This window comes from Colletotrichum higginsianum, chromosome 1 (genome assembly GCF_001672515.1).
Source record: "Colletotrichum higginsianum IMI 349063 chromosome 1, whole genome shotgun sequence".
In the NCBI taxonomy this organism is placed as follows: Eukaryota; Fungi; Ascomycota; class Sordariomycetes; order Glomerellales; family Glomerellaceae; genus Colletotrichum; species Colletotrichum higginsianum.
The window spans coordinates 4,124,792-4,137,146 of NC_030954.1; the positions used below are offsets into that span (position 1 = coordinate 4,124,792).

Sequence of the window (12,355 nt, forward strand, 5' to 3'; positions counted from 1 at the left end):
CCAAGTTACCAACGATTTTGCTCGCTATGTTACTCGCTTAGGCCGAGGTGAAGTCACCTGAGTTCAGGCGGCCCCTCCCCAACCAGGATGGAAGGTCCCAATGAAGGAGTTTTCGCTCCTTCTCAAAAAAACAAAAAAAGACTCGGAAATATTCTCTACTATGGGATTAATATCCCTCATATTTCTGGAAAACTTCAGTTGTTTCTTTACAAGGTTTCACTGGCTCAACTCTCGACAGAGTTCCTATCCTTCCGGGAGGGTTTTCTTTTCTTTTCTTTTTCTTTTTTTGAGCAGCCTCACTTCAAACGGTATCAAGCACTCTTTCATATCGACAAATTGTCTTCACCTCTACGTCGAGTAGCGCAGCTGCTTGACTGTGTATGGTTCGGCTTTCTCACTTATTGACTACGATCTCGATAGCTGTCGTCTACGGCGACAGGCGACATGTCTCGACGCCCTTGACGACTTACCCCAATCGCGAAGTGAGTTTCTCGCGTCAAGAAAGCTCAAAACTATATGGCTGGCTAACCTTCAAGCAGAATGGCATCCAACCTCACCAAAAGAGGTCGCTCTTCTCCGGACGACCGACTCGCTTTTCTGGCTCTGACACACACCATCGATCAGTGGAGCTACCAGATTCCTCACCTAGCAGACAAGTTACTGGAAGACAGAGACCAGCAACTTCTGTCCGAATTATACGTCGCTCACTTGATGCCCGCCGCACGCTCTTTCTGGTGGAATGATGACAACTACCACAGAGCGATGGACCAGCTTGTCAAAGAAAAATACCCCGTCGTCAAGGTGGTTGCTTGGAAGTCGAGCGGGCCAAAGGCGAGCAATCTTCTCAAGATTTGGCGCGAAGACGCTGCCCTTCTATACACGGACCTCGTCGGACCTGGAAGAGAGGATAATGTTCACAGCGGTGAAGCAGACCAGGAGGTCGACGGAGAGAAGGATGTTGTTTCGGAAGTCTCCCAGAGTCATGCCGCAGAGCTTGACGAAGTCGAGTCCGATGAGGAGGTAAAAAAGTACACTATTGAAGCAACAAGACCCGACATCAAGAGAAAAGCCAGCAAAACACTCGGCCGGATAGAAACATCAAAGAAAGCCAGAGCGCGCTCCGTGTACGACGAGGAAAGCTCCGAGGACGACATCTTCGAGATTCGTCATCGGCCCAAGATGAGACCAACGTTTTCGACGCCCAGACCAGCGGCCACTGCCCTGATGACGCCACCTCAGAGCAGCAAGTCCACTCTCACAACTGTCGTCGACTCAGACAGTGAAAATGAGGACCTAGCTGCCACGAGCCGGCTTCAGACTGACCGCTCCATGTACGACGAGGAGAGCTCTGAAGACGACATCTTCGAGATTCGTCATCGGCCCAAGATGAGACCGACGTTTTCGACTCCCAGACCAGCGGCCACTGCTCTAAAGGCCCCACCTCAGAGCGGCGAGTCCACTCTCACAATTGTCATCGCCTCAGACAGTGAGGATGAGGACCTAGCCGCCACCACGAGCCGACTCGCGACTGGGCAGCCAGATGGTCCTATCGCCGCCTCCGATCCGGCACCGCTCAGCCTCACACCCGTCCAGACCGTGGCATCAATCGAGCCTGCCGAAGAACTGACCCAAAAACACAACTGTTTGACGGCAATCCGGGAGACGATTGACCGTGTTGCCGAGTCTTGCGACACATTTCTGCCCCAGGAGCGGAGCGAGGCGAGCCGCCAACTCAAGAAGTTGGAGTTGAAATTGGAGAGACTGGGCAAGACGGCCAAGGGGTTGAGGGAAGCAATTGGGTCTTGAAGGTCTTGAAGGAGCAACTTTGCGCACTCCTGATTGACGACAAGGAGGACGACGAGGACATTCAAAGAAGGGCTCGAAGCAGGAGATTTGGCAGAGAAATGTCATAAACAGTCGCCACAGAAACTGTACTAATGTCCTTCAGCCTACCGACCGTCGATTGGAGTCCAATCTCCGATGTTATCGATCCGAATACGGCTTCGGCGCCTGACAAAGACTCACACGAATTGGGCAAGCCATCAGTCATCCCAAAAGGATGAAGAGCTGTAACAACCTTTGTATTTAACCTTGATACCTTTCTGACTCCGAGAAGGCCAGGCCATCTGATTAACACCACCTACTCAGAGGAAAACTCCGGGTGTGCTTCAGTGCGAGAGAGAAAGCGAAGGGGCAGGCCTGACTTGCCCGATTCCGCCCACATTTAATGCGCAGCCGTGGTTTCCGACGCCGTCTTGGTCCTCGGGAACGTTTCATCGCATCAATCTGTTGGTGTGCTTAGACCTTTTTGTTTTCATCTGTGTTTCCTTGGCTCTTCCACCCTTTCTCCAATCAGAAAAAGATGTCACATGTGGCCAAGAAACATTCTTTGGCAGCCGAGATCCGCGTGCAGCGAGACGGCAGATAAACGGTGCTGTTTTCTGTTTGTTTTCTGTTTGTTTCCTCTCTGTCACCAAGTCGAAAATCACATTAGTGCTTTCCTCTCGCTAGCGACGATGGCGGCTTCAATCACCACCACTACAACCACCATGGTGACCAGCCGCAAGAGAACCAATCCTGAACCCGAGGCGAAGCTGAGCTGCGATGCAGAGCCGGCGTCCCTCGTCAACTTCAATGATACCCCGCCAAGCCCCGCTGATGTCATCACACTACCTAAGGAGGACGACGACCTCGAGGCTCTGATCGGGAAGCTCGGCGCCCTGGCGGACGTCGTCTCCCGCAACCGCAGCCTCGCCTTGTGGACGGGGTTCGCGGCGACGCCCAACCCCAAGAGGGACCCGATCGATATCGCCAAGGCGGAGGCCGATCCGAGGGAGCTCGAAATGTTCGCCATGTTCGACCGCAACGGCCGCCGGCTGCCGGAGTCGTCCGCGGCGCAGTTCGACGTCACGAGGGACGTCAAGCCGCTGGTCCGGGAGAACGTCAAGACGGCGGCGCGGTACGAGGACATGGCGTCGTGCGTCGACGAGGTCTTCGGCACCCGCGGTGCCACCAAGGAGAACGTGTGCTGGATCGTCGAGAACATGGAGGTCGTGCTGCCGCTCGTCAAGTTCCACCTGCGCGTCAAGCGCGCACGGCGGAACCTCTCGGGCGGGCTGGAGACCCTGACGAGCAACGAGCTGGCCGAGTACCAGACGGTGCGCAAGATCCGCAGCGTCCTGGGCGTGAGGATGCAGAAGTGCCGCGTCGGGGGCCGCTGTTCCAACAAGCGGCTGAGCGGATATGACGCCGTGTTGCTAAGGCGGCAGAACATCATGTCATGCCTTGTAAAAGGGCAGCGTGAGAGCCAGATGAGGACGGGGGGCGTGAGGGGGGAGAGTGGGCAACTTCGCGTCAAGCGTCAACGGTGCGCGGCATGACAAGCTCTCGTACGGTGACTGGAGGCCAGCTGTAGTAGATACCAGTTTCATAAGCTGGCCGGTCGACAATGTATTCGACACTACTCTTTGTGCTTAGCAAATGGCATTGAACATACAAGTCTACCCGGGGCAATCCCATACCTTCTTGTTTCGTCTTGGTGTTTCTACCGAAAGTTTCTTGGTCCATCATTTCACTCTGGAAGATGTTGACGTGGTGCGGATACTTGCTTCATGCTAGCTGTCTGGGCCGCACCACACATCATTCTAGCCCCGAGAGACAGCGCTTACCTCGCACCCAAGTCAGGACAAATCCCATGAGCGGTACTGTCATGGCCATACGCGCAAGCTTCCTGTCAATGACGGCGCCGGCCGTGGACTGGACAGTGAAGACGACGCCACGAAAGAGTTGACGCCCTGGATAGCCAGGGCGAGGTCGAGGCGGATCTCGAAGTATTTCCGGGGGGCCGCAAATGGCGAGGAAGGATTCCGCACCAGTCTCGAGGGCGGAGACTGAAGGGAGCCGTTAGCTTGCGGCGTGACGGATGGGCTAAGATTGAGAGGGGAGGGGGGTTAAACACTTAGAGCATCGGGAAAAGGAGACTGCTTAGCCATGAGGTGGACTGCAATGGTCATGTCCATGTGCGGTCTTTGCCATGTCAGAGACGGTGATCTTTCTCATCCAGAGACCCACGATGGCTGTAATGTGGGCTTGTTGTCTCCTTGAGTTGTTTGGTTCCTAATGAAAAATAACGAATGGCAGTGCGCGTTGGTCCACGTCAAAAGCAGCCAACGGTGGCAGGGGACGCCCATCTCAAAGACATCGTGGACAACCGGGGGAGGAGGGGCGTGAGCCGTCATCTTCATACAATACCATGGGCGTTGGCAACTCTGGATTGAGACCGGAAACCCGCGAGTGTATAACCCAAAACACGGCCAACCAACTAACTGCATTGGGAGAGGCGGCCACGTCCAGAACCAACCAAGAGCGTGGCCGACAGCACTTCACGTCCTGTGTCAATTGAAGCCTTTCCATCCCCAGCCCACGCGGCCTATATGCGTAGATGGGGATTGAACCACCGTCCCCGTGGGGTACCATGTATCCTCCTCGTCTGACATGCCCGGCTCGTTGTTTCGGGCCATCGCCAGCCGACCCGCGAGACCTATGCGACCGATCTCAGCCAGCAGTGTCCCGCGTATTTCCCTTCTTCTTTTCCCTCTCATATCCCATTTATATACGTGTAATCAGCGGGGGGGGGGGGGGGGGGGGGGGCAAGAAGAGTTCAGGAAAAGCTTGCAAGTCAGAGCACAGACAAACGGTTGAAATTGCAAAAAAGGACCGGTCTAGGTGGGGTTGAAAGAAGGATGTGGCCCGTGCCTCTAGTCCTCGGAGGTTACTTTATTTTGAAGTTTGTTCGGTTTCTGGGAGATGGATGCAGCAACCTGTGCTCTGCAACAGTCGCATGACAGAATATCTAGATGCTTCTCGTACAGTGTTGTTCTCTCGACCACAAACAAACATTCGTGCTTTTCTTTCTAGGTACGCATGTTCTTCCCTAAATCAGAAAACCCCCATACCTCAGAGCCCAGGTCCGCCGGCAGAAGAGGGCCCCATAGCCCCGCCGCCGACCCTTGCCGATTCGCCCGAGTCGACGGAGGTCACTAGCGCACCTCCAGAGAGCCCTGTTCGACAAGCGTTTCCTCTTTCACCCTACCTACTCCCATGGTCGAGACGTCCGGTAAGAACAGCCACAAAGTGGTAACTGCTTCTACCGACATTCCATCCAGAGCATCACAGTCCAGAATTCTCACAGTATGGAACCGAAAAAGAGAGTGAATATCTCCCGGCCCACCTTCCATCTCCTCTCCCATCCCACACTCCACAGTCCACATCTGGATCATCGGCTTTGGGATGGCTTCGTCACATGAGAGCCCTTGGACCCCGGATACCCCAGGCCGACCCTAGAGTCTAGGCGTGCAGGATCGTCAATAAGGAGGAGGGTGTTGCCCGTTGGGCTATTCCGCATCCAGCCAAAGAGTACCCCATCTCACCATGCTTAAAAAAACAAACAGCATCAACAAAACATCACCCACTGAGCGCAATGGTGTCGATGATGATAGACGCAATGCGTCTTGCAGTTTTCATTTTCCGTCTTTTCCTGATCTTCTCTACAATTGTAATCCAGACACAACTCGTCCAACTGTGAGGCATTTCAAGCATCATACTTGCCGGCTGTAAGCCCGGCAAGTATTGCCCCTTTCGAGATCTCGCTGTTCCTTTCATGGGCCCATTCTCAACATGGTCCTTTTCTATCACCAGGATTAGGGGCCGGAAAGCACTACAGCTCTCTCTCGAGAGCCTCCAGCTCCTTGAGCACAGAGGACTTGGTGCCAATCTTCTTCATCTGGGTGTCCTCGAGCTTCTCGCCACCGGCCAGTCTCATCTCGAGATCCTCAATGGCCCGCACCTTCTTCTGCAGGCTGCGGATCTTCTTGGAATTCGGGTTTTGCGAGGCGTCGGCATCAGCGCCGGCCGCCGGCACGGCCTGCTGGGCTTGCGCGTTCGGCACCTGAGGCGCGCCATTCTGACCCCGGTGCGTGTTGCTCCTGTTACGGGACTGACCGGCACCCGGGTTACGAGAGTGGCTGCGATGTCTGTGATTACCTCCGGCACCGCCACGGCGCTCGGGGCTACGGCCCTCGTGGCCCGCTCCCGAGCCGAAGTCGCGAGGAGGCGGGGCGAGCGAAGCACCGCCGCCGTTCTGGCCTTCGGGGTTCGCCTCGCCCTCTCTCTTCTTGTTGTTGCGCTTCTTCTTGTTCTTCAACGCCGCCTTTGACAAATTCTCATCGCCATCGGCGGTGTCGGCTCCGGGGATCTTGGAAGCGCCGCCGGAGGCACCTGCAAACTCGGCGCCAGGCACACCACGGCGAGGGCGGCCGAACCCATTAGGTCCGATGGCCGCAGAGCCGTTGTTCATGCTGACGTGGGCTGCACCACCCTCATCCTCACGCTTGAAATGAAGCGGGGTGGCAAGACCGCGGGCACCAGGGGGACGGTAAGCTCCCGCAGGCTTGCTTGGGGTCTTGACAGTGCCGAGGTACGTGGCCGCAGAGGCGTGCGGGGTGGGGACCGGGTTCAACGGATCTCCGCCCGCAACCTTGTCCACGGCTTGAGGCCTCCAAACAACGTGGTACAGCTCAACCATGTCCTCATTGTACATCAGGGGACCGCTGGCGTGCCAGATCTTGACGCCATTGTCGACGCGAAGGCGAGGAGAAGTGGTGGCCGTGATGATGTAACGGCTGTCGGGGCTCCACGTGCAGACGCTGGGGTTCCCACTCTCAATGGTGTGCAGCTTGCGGAAATCCTTCTCGAGGTCATAGACGTCGATCTGGCCAGCCAGATTACCGAAACCAGCAACGAGGGCGAAGCGTCCCGTGGGCGAAAAGATGATGGTGTTGCGAGGGCCCAGGGGGAACGAGTGGGTAGCGACGGCTCGGTGGTTGAAGATGGTGGTCTTGGCGGGCATGTATCCGTAAACAACACCGAACTCCTTGGAGTTCGGGGACCAGGTCACGTCGTGGATGGGGCCCTCCTTGTCGAGACTGACGCGGGCGTCGAAGGAGCCGTTGACGCTCAGCAGGTAGAGCGTAGTCTCGCCGTAGTAGCTCTTGTTGGACTTGTCGACGTCGGTCTGGGCCAGCACAAGGATGCTGGTGCCCAGGTTGTTCCACTTGAGCTGGACCTTGTCGCCCTTGAAGAAGGTCTTTTGAGAGATGGGCGAGGTGAACTGAGGCACGTTGTAGACCTTGACGGCGGCAGGTTGTCCCTACAACTTCAACGTTAGCATGACGGATTTCTAGCACCAGTATCCCAAGGGGCTTCTGGGCACCTACCTTGCGCTCGGGGATGAAGACGGCAACAGAGTGGGAGCGGCCGGGTGCCAGGGCGAAGTCGGCGACACCCTCAACCCTCAACTTGTTCCACACGGTGCCCAGGTCGTGACTCTCGTAAAACTGGACTTCGTTGGTGACCTGGCGGGCACAAAACTTCTCGTCGGCTGTGTACTGAAGGTTCCAGCCTCCCTGAGACTTCTGAACGTACTTGCCCAGGGGCACCTTGTCGGCGCCGGCCACACCGTCCTCGACAGTGCGCCAGACCTTCAAGTTCTTGGTCGCATCACCGTTCTCGTCCTTGGCAGGGCGCTCCCAGGTCACGAGGAAGGTACCGAGGGGAGAAAAGCCGAGCTCGTAGACATTGAGGATGGGGAGGGCAAGAACCTGCTGGCCGTTGGAGGCGTCGACAACCGTAACAACTTCGGGGCTCGCCCAGGCAAAGTAGCGGCCACAGGGCGAGTATGTACAACACCGGAGGTTCCCTTCGGGCTTGGTGAACCCAGCGAGAGGCTGATAGGTCGGGGCAGCATCAAACAGGCCGATGCCCTTCTGGGTTCGGTAGGCAAACTGCAACTGCGAGGACGCCATGACTAGTCAAAGTCACAGTGTGGTATCGTGCTGAGAGCAAATTTGCCGTTCGGAAGGAATGACGTTCTTAGGGATGGAATTGATGGTTCTTCTTCAACGGGTTCAGAGATGAGAGGTCGTCGTCGAGGTCGAGTCGGGGTCGTCGAGGCAGGACGCACAAAGGCAGAGGAAGTGGCTCGATGGTGGAGTGGAACAGGAAACGTGGGATTAGTATCCTGAAGTAGGCTATTCCGGCGATGTCCTGTTTTTGTTGGCAGCAAAAGAAGCTTTGTTGATCTACTTGGTCTTGACTGGCGATCGAGCGAAACAGGAAGTATTGCTTCTTGGTCTGATGTCCTGACAATGTCGAGTCCAATACTGTGGAATATACGGCAGCGCTGGCGTCGGGTTGGCTTGAAATAGGTCGACGGATGACGTGTGAATGGGTGGTCGATGGCTGACGGGGTCCGGAATCGAGATGCAAACACGTGCGGCGGTCGACAAGGACGCGGAGCAGAGACAGAGACAGACGACGGGAACGATGACTGTTTGAGGGCGGGGAGGAGCTGAGCCGTTGGGCTATAGGGGGGGGGAGAGAGCCAAGGAAGAAAAATAGGGAAGAACGTGAGGAGGAGGATGAGAAAGGGAACGGGAGGAGAGGCACCCTGAGGGGGGGAATTGACGTGCAACGGTGCGTGTTGTTGTGTGGGCTGGAGGAGAGGAAAGGAAGAGAAGAGAAGGGGAGTATCGATTTTTCGACATAAAACCGAACTCGCCCACATATGGGGGTGTGCTGTCTGTGTGCGCAGGTTAGGCCGAATATTTTTTTTTTCTTTTTCTTTTTTTTCTTTCTCTCTTTCGCTCTGGCTGCTTTCCCGCCCAGCCAGTCCCGTCAGCCTGTTTTTTGCGTACCGGGCTTGCCTTGGCTGCGACCGGCACACCCCGGCCACTTTTTCTGCCCGAGTTCACCTTGCCTTACTCACTCTCCTTTCCTTACTACCTTACCTATTTACAGGGCATTATGGGGCCTTGTGGCGGCGCTGGGGTCTCGTGCTACTCCGCTGTGCAGCGGCTTCTGGCCAGCGACACACAGCACGGAAAGCAGGTACGTATCTAACAATCTGACATCACCCTACCCGGATGGGAACCCAATGCAGTGTGGATTATGTAATACACTAGCCGGGCGCATCCCACCTTGCGAATCCTACAAGATTCATACCATGTTGCTTTTCTTTTGATCTTGCCGATTGTTCAATAAGTCAATTGGTACAGTTATGAAAGGCGTTTTGGGAGGCATTAAAGGGAGATTCTCGCTACTTTACACAAGGCTCATTGGCTTAGAAACGACAAGTCTGCCATGTTGACAGAGGCAAACATGGCAAACAAGGCAGCACGACGCACTGAACATGACAGCTAGCTACCTAGCTGGACAGTCTCCCCCCTTTGCGTGCGCTGTCCTGAGCTGCGGCCAATCACATGCTTTCCATCTGCTTATGGCGTGGGCAGAGACAGGCGCAGAAGCACTTGCGCAGAACTTGCAGGGCTTGCAGGCTGTGAGACTGAGACCTCCAGTTGCTGTCTCGTGGGCCGTTGCCATATCAATTCTGCATTGTCAGCAATGTCTGTCTTACTCATTGCTTCCTCACATCATCGATTGGTTGCTTCACTGTGTCGTCACCTGTCGACGACTCGTCCATCCCCTGACCTCCACACCACGACACGATGTCTTTCGTCCTTTCTCTCTTTACATATTCTGCTCATTTCTAACCAGCCCAAACCGGACTCTCAACACAAGACATTACAGTGGCGCCTCGTGGCAGCTACATTCTCCAGTCGCCACGGCATCCGGCTGAAATTCGTCCTACTTCTTCTTCTTTTTTCTCGCATGAGCGCGACGGGGATTTCGGCCCGCCGATGTTATTATATCCCTCCCTTCAATGCTTTGGCTGAGGAGATCCCTTCAAACCAGCTTGCTCCATCGCAAAACAGCCTGAATGCTCATCCTTGGCCGCCAAGACAGCAGCACCCACGGAGTACTCATCGCTGCAGCTTCACTGCCGATGTCCCTATAGCACGGATCGCCCTGCACAGAGCAAGACCGAACCCGACCCGGGTATACTGCCCAGTGGCTGTCACAACGGCAGACGCAATGGCTCTTGCAACATCGTTGTGACATCGCCCGTCCTGCACACCACCCTCGACTGGCCTCAAATGCTATCGGCAGGACAACCCTAGAGAATCGATTTTGCCCGGGGCCGCTGTCGGGACTAGGAACGGCTGTTGAGATTACCATTACCGGGATGGCTCCGATGCCTTTTCACCCCCCCCCCCCCCCCCCTGACTGGTGATGTGTTGGTTTCAACCAATAACCGATTCGACTAAAGTCCGCGTGAACTGCAATCCCGTTGAGTTAACGGCACAAACGGCAGCCAGCCGTCGTCATGAAGTCGTCGTCATGGAAACTCATCAACTTTAAAGGGACTGCTCCGCCTGATGACAGGCAGCGGGGCCAGCTGACTATGGCCATGGCCTCCTCTTTCTCTCGGTACCGGCTCTCCGGGATGGGGCTCAGGGTACGGCACCGACAACGTCGCGAGCTCTACGTCATAATCTGGTCGCTGGGGCTCGCCCCTCTCTGACTCGGGAGTAGCAGCAAGCACGGCTATCGAGTCGACGCTTCGCAGCCTCGTCCTATTTCCAGTCGCCAACCTGGACCCGCAACCCATGCCCCAGGTTGACAAAGATTGGACGTGTCTCTTGTAAGCTGCTTTCCACCATGGTGTTCGCTCCTGAGAGGTGGTGGACGACCCTCTGCGGGCAGTGCGTTGCTCATGGAGGTAGTTGATCGAGGGCACGCAAGCGCACACTATGCCGATGGCGAGCTCTCCCGTTCTGTTGCAATGATGTCAGTTATGTTCGTTGGGCGGAAGCTCACAGCATAGGCCGCAAGGGACTTACGTCGTCCAGTCAACCGGAATAAACTCAACGGTTGTGTCCTTGGAATCGTCTAATCGTTCTATTACCAGGAACAACCTGTAGATTGTCACCGCGACGGCCACACCACCTGCACCCAAGAGTCCTATAATCTTGATCTTCTTGATCGTCGAAACTTTCAGCTTCCACGTCAGAACGACAGGGACGACGAGGATGATCAAATCGGAAATTATGGAGAGACTGCTATCGTATGTGAAGAGCTTCGATTGGTTGATGCATTTGAAGTTGGGTGTCGACGGGTCCCAAAAGGCTCGTACAGGAATGCAAACAGCAGCCTTAGCCACTTCCGCCGGGATGTAGCAGAGAAGAAAGAATACCAAAAGACCGTGGAGCGTTCGGGCGACGATCTTGTTGACGGAGAAGACTCGTATCGTGAGGAGTAAGATGGCGGCCTTGGTGAAAAAGGCTGCCGGCGAGTAAAACAGGGAGCCGATGTACAGCCACTGCAGTCGATCGATTCAGTACGATAGGCGTCCATCTTCTAGCACTTTCGAGAAGGGTTGACGGTACCTTTTGGATCTCCACGTAATTACTCGCAGTGATTTCCCAGATATGGAATCCTTCACCGAAACGGAGCTCTAATAATAGCATCGTCAGCGGATCGACTCTTTGCACCACTTCCTAGAGTGGACACGTACTCAGGAAAACGGACGTGTTGAGCATCACAGTGAAGATCTAGAGATCAGGTCAGGATCTGATGCCAAAGGTCGGGCGCCGTCGTCACAGAGGGCTCACCCATCCAACTAGACAACTCCCTGTTCCATCGTGTTAGTCCAAACCCACTCGAGGAAAAGAACGTCTGCGCCCCAAACCTACAGTCTTCCAATCGGAATTTTCCGTTAGCCCACAGCTTCACGTAAACGCGTATGGCGAAGAATACCACCACGATGGTCTGGATGAAGCACATGTATACCAGGTGGAGTACGTGGCCGGCGTCGCGTGGGTTGTTGAAATCGGGCGTTTCCCCGAGAGGCGGCGCCGCCGCACCGATCGGACCTGTGGGGCTGCTCATCACTGCTCAATCCGGCCCATGACGGAATGCTGCGAGTAGACATTGATGTGTTCTCGGGTGTTGCGAGCAGCCCAAACAGCAAAAGTGCTCGTTTATTGGGGGCGAAATTTTGCAAAGCCGGTGCAATGAAGGACGAACGGGTTTGTGTTCATGCTAGGAAGGGTATACGGGATCCAGTGGGATAAAGAAGGACCATAGGCGACCACCCCTCCTCCTCAACACGTGCAGCAGCAGGGTAGGCTCGGAGGGGCAAAGCCTGTTGGACAACGGCATCTCAGAGTTGAGTTTCGAAAGAGTTGGCGATGGTACAGGGAAGATATGGGATGCGGGAGACACGAGCACGACGAGTATACCCTAGCGACAAAACCCAGGGCTCTCGAGTTCTGTCGGGCTGAGGCGGGGGCGCCGATCCAACCAGGCGTTCTAGAGGCGGCAACAGGACGTCTCCGCGTGCCATGCCCCGGGCGCTATTGGCCAATCCGGGACACCACCGGAAAGAATCTCGTCT

The 12,355-nt window shown here is 55.6% G+C and overlaps 5 protein-coding genes across 5 annotated transcripts; 2 read left to right on the forward strand and 3 right to left on the reverse strand.

The window, feature by feature from the left end:
- Positions 1 to 540: 540 nt before the first annotated feature.
- CH63R_01229 (uncharacterized protein) lies at positions 541 to 1,806 on the forward strand (the record flags this gene model as incomplete). Its single annotated transcript, XM_018296204.1, has 1 exon — positions 541 to 1,806. The coding sequence occupies one exon, from the start codon at positions 541 to 543 to the stop codon at positions 1,804 to 1,806; it is 1,266 nt and encodes a 421-aa protein (XP_018164566.1).
- A 743-nt stretch (positions 1,807 to 2,549) lies between these two features.
- CH63R_01230 (uncharacterized protein) lies at positions 2,550 to 3,380 on the forward strand (the record flags this gene model as incomplete). Its single annotated transcript, XM_018296205.1, has 1 exon — positions 2,550 to 3,380. The coding sequence occupies one exon, from the start codon at positions 2,550 to 2,552 to the stop codon at positions 3,378 to 3,380; it is 831 nt and encodes a 276-aa protein (XP_018164567.1).
- A 259-nt stretch (positions 3,381 to 3,639) lies between these two features.
- CH63R_01231 (uncharacterized protein) lies at positions 3,640 to 4,019 on the reverse strand (the record flags this gene model as incomplete). Its single annotated transcript, XM_018296206.1, has 2 exons — positions 3,640 to 3,890; positions 3,959 to 4,019. The coding sequence occupies 2 exons, from the start codon at positions 4,017 to 4,019 to the stop codon at positions 3,640 to 3,642; spliced, it is 312 nt and encodes a 103-aa protein (XP_018164568.1).
- A 1,697-nt stretch (positions 4,020 to 5,716) lies between these two features.
- On the reverse strand, positions 5,717 to 7,862 carry CH63R_01232 (Eukaryotic translation initiation factor eIF2A; the record flags this gene model as incomplete). Its single annotated transcript, XM_018296207.1, has 2 exons — positions 5,717 to 7,207; positions 7,275 to 7,862. 2 exons carry the CDS (start codon positions 7,860 to 7,862, stop codon positions 5,717 to 5,719), a joined length of 2,079 nt encoding a protein of 692 aa, XP_018164569.1.
- A 2,432-nt stretch (positions 7,863 to 10,294) lies between these two features.
- On the reverse strand, positions 10,295 to 11,847 carry CH63R_01233 (Integral membrane protein; the record flags this gene model as incomplete). Its single annotated transcript, XM_018296208.1, has 6 exons — positions 10,295 to 10,733; positions 10,800 to 11,278; positions 11,346 to 11,413; positions 11,474 to 11,510; positions 11,571 to 11,590; positions 11,652 to 11,847. 6 exons carry the CDS (start codon positions 11,845 to 11,847, stop codon positions 10,295 to 10,297), a joined length of 1,239 nt encoding a protein of 412 aa, XP_018164570.1.
- Between the last annotated feature and the right edge of the window lie 508 nt (positions 11,848 to 12,355).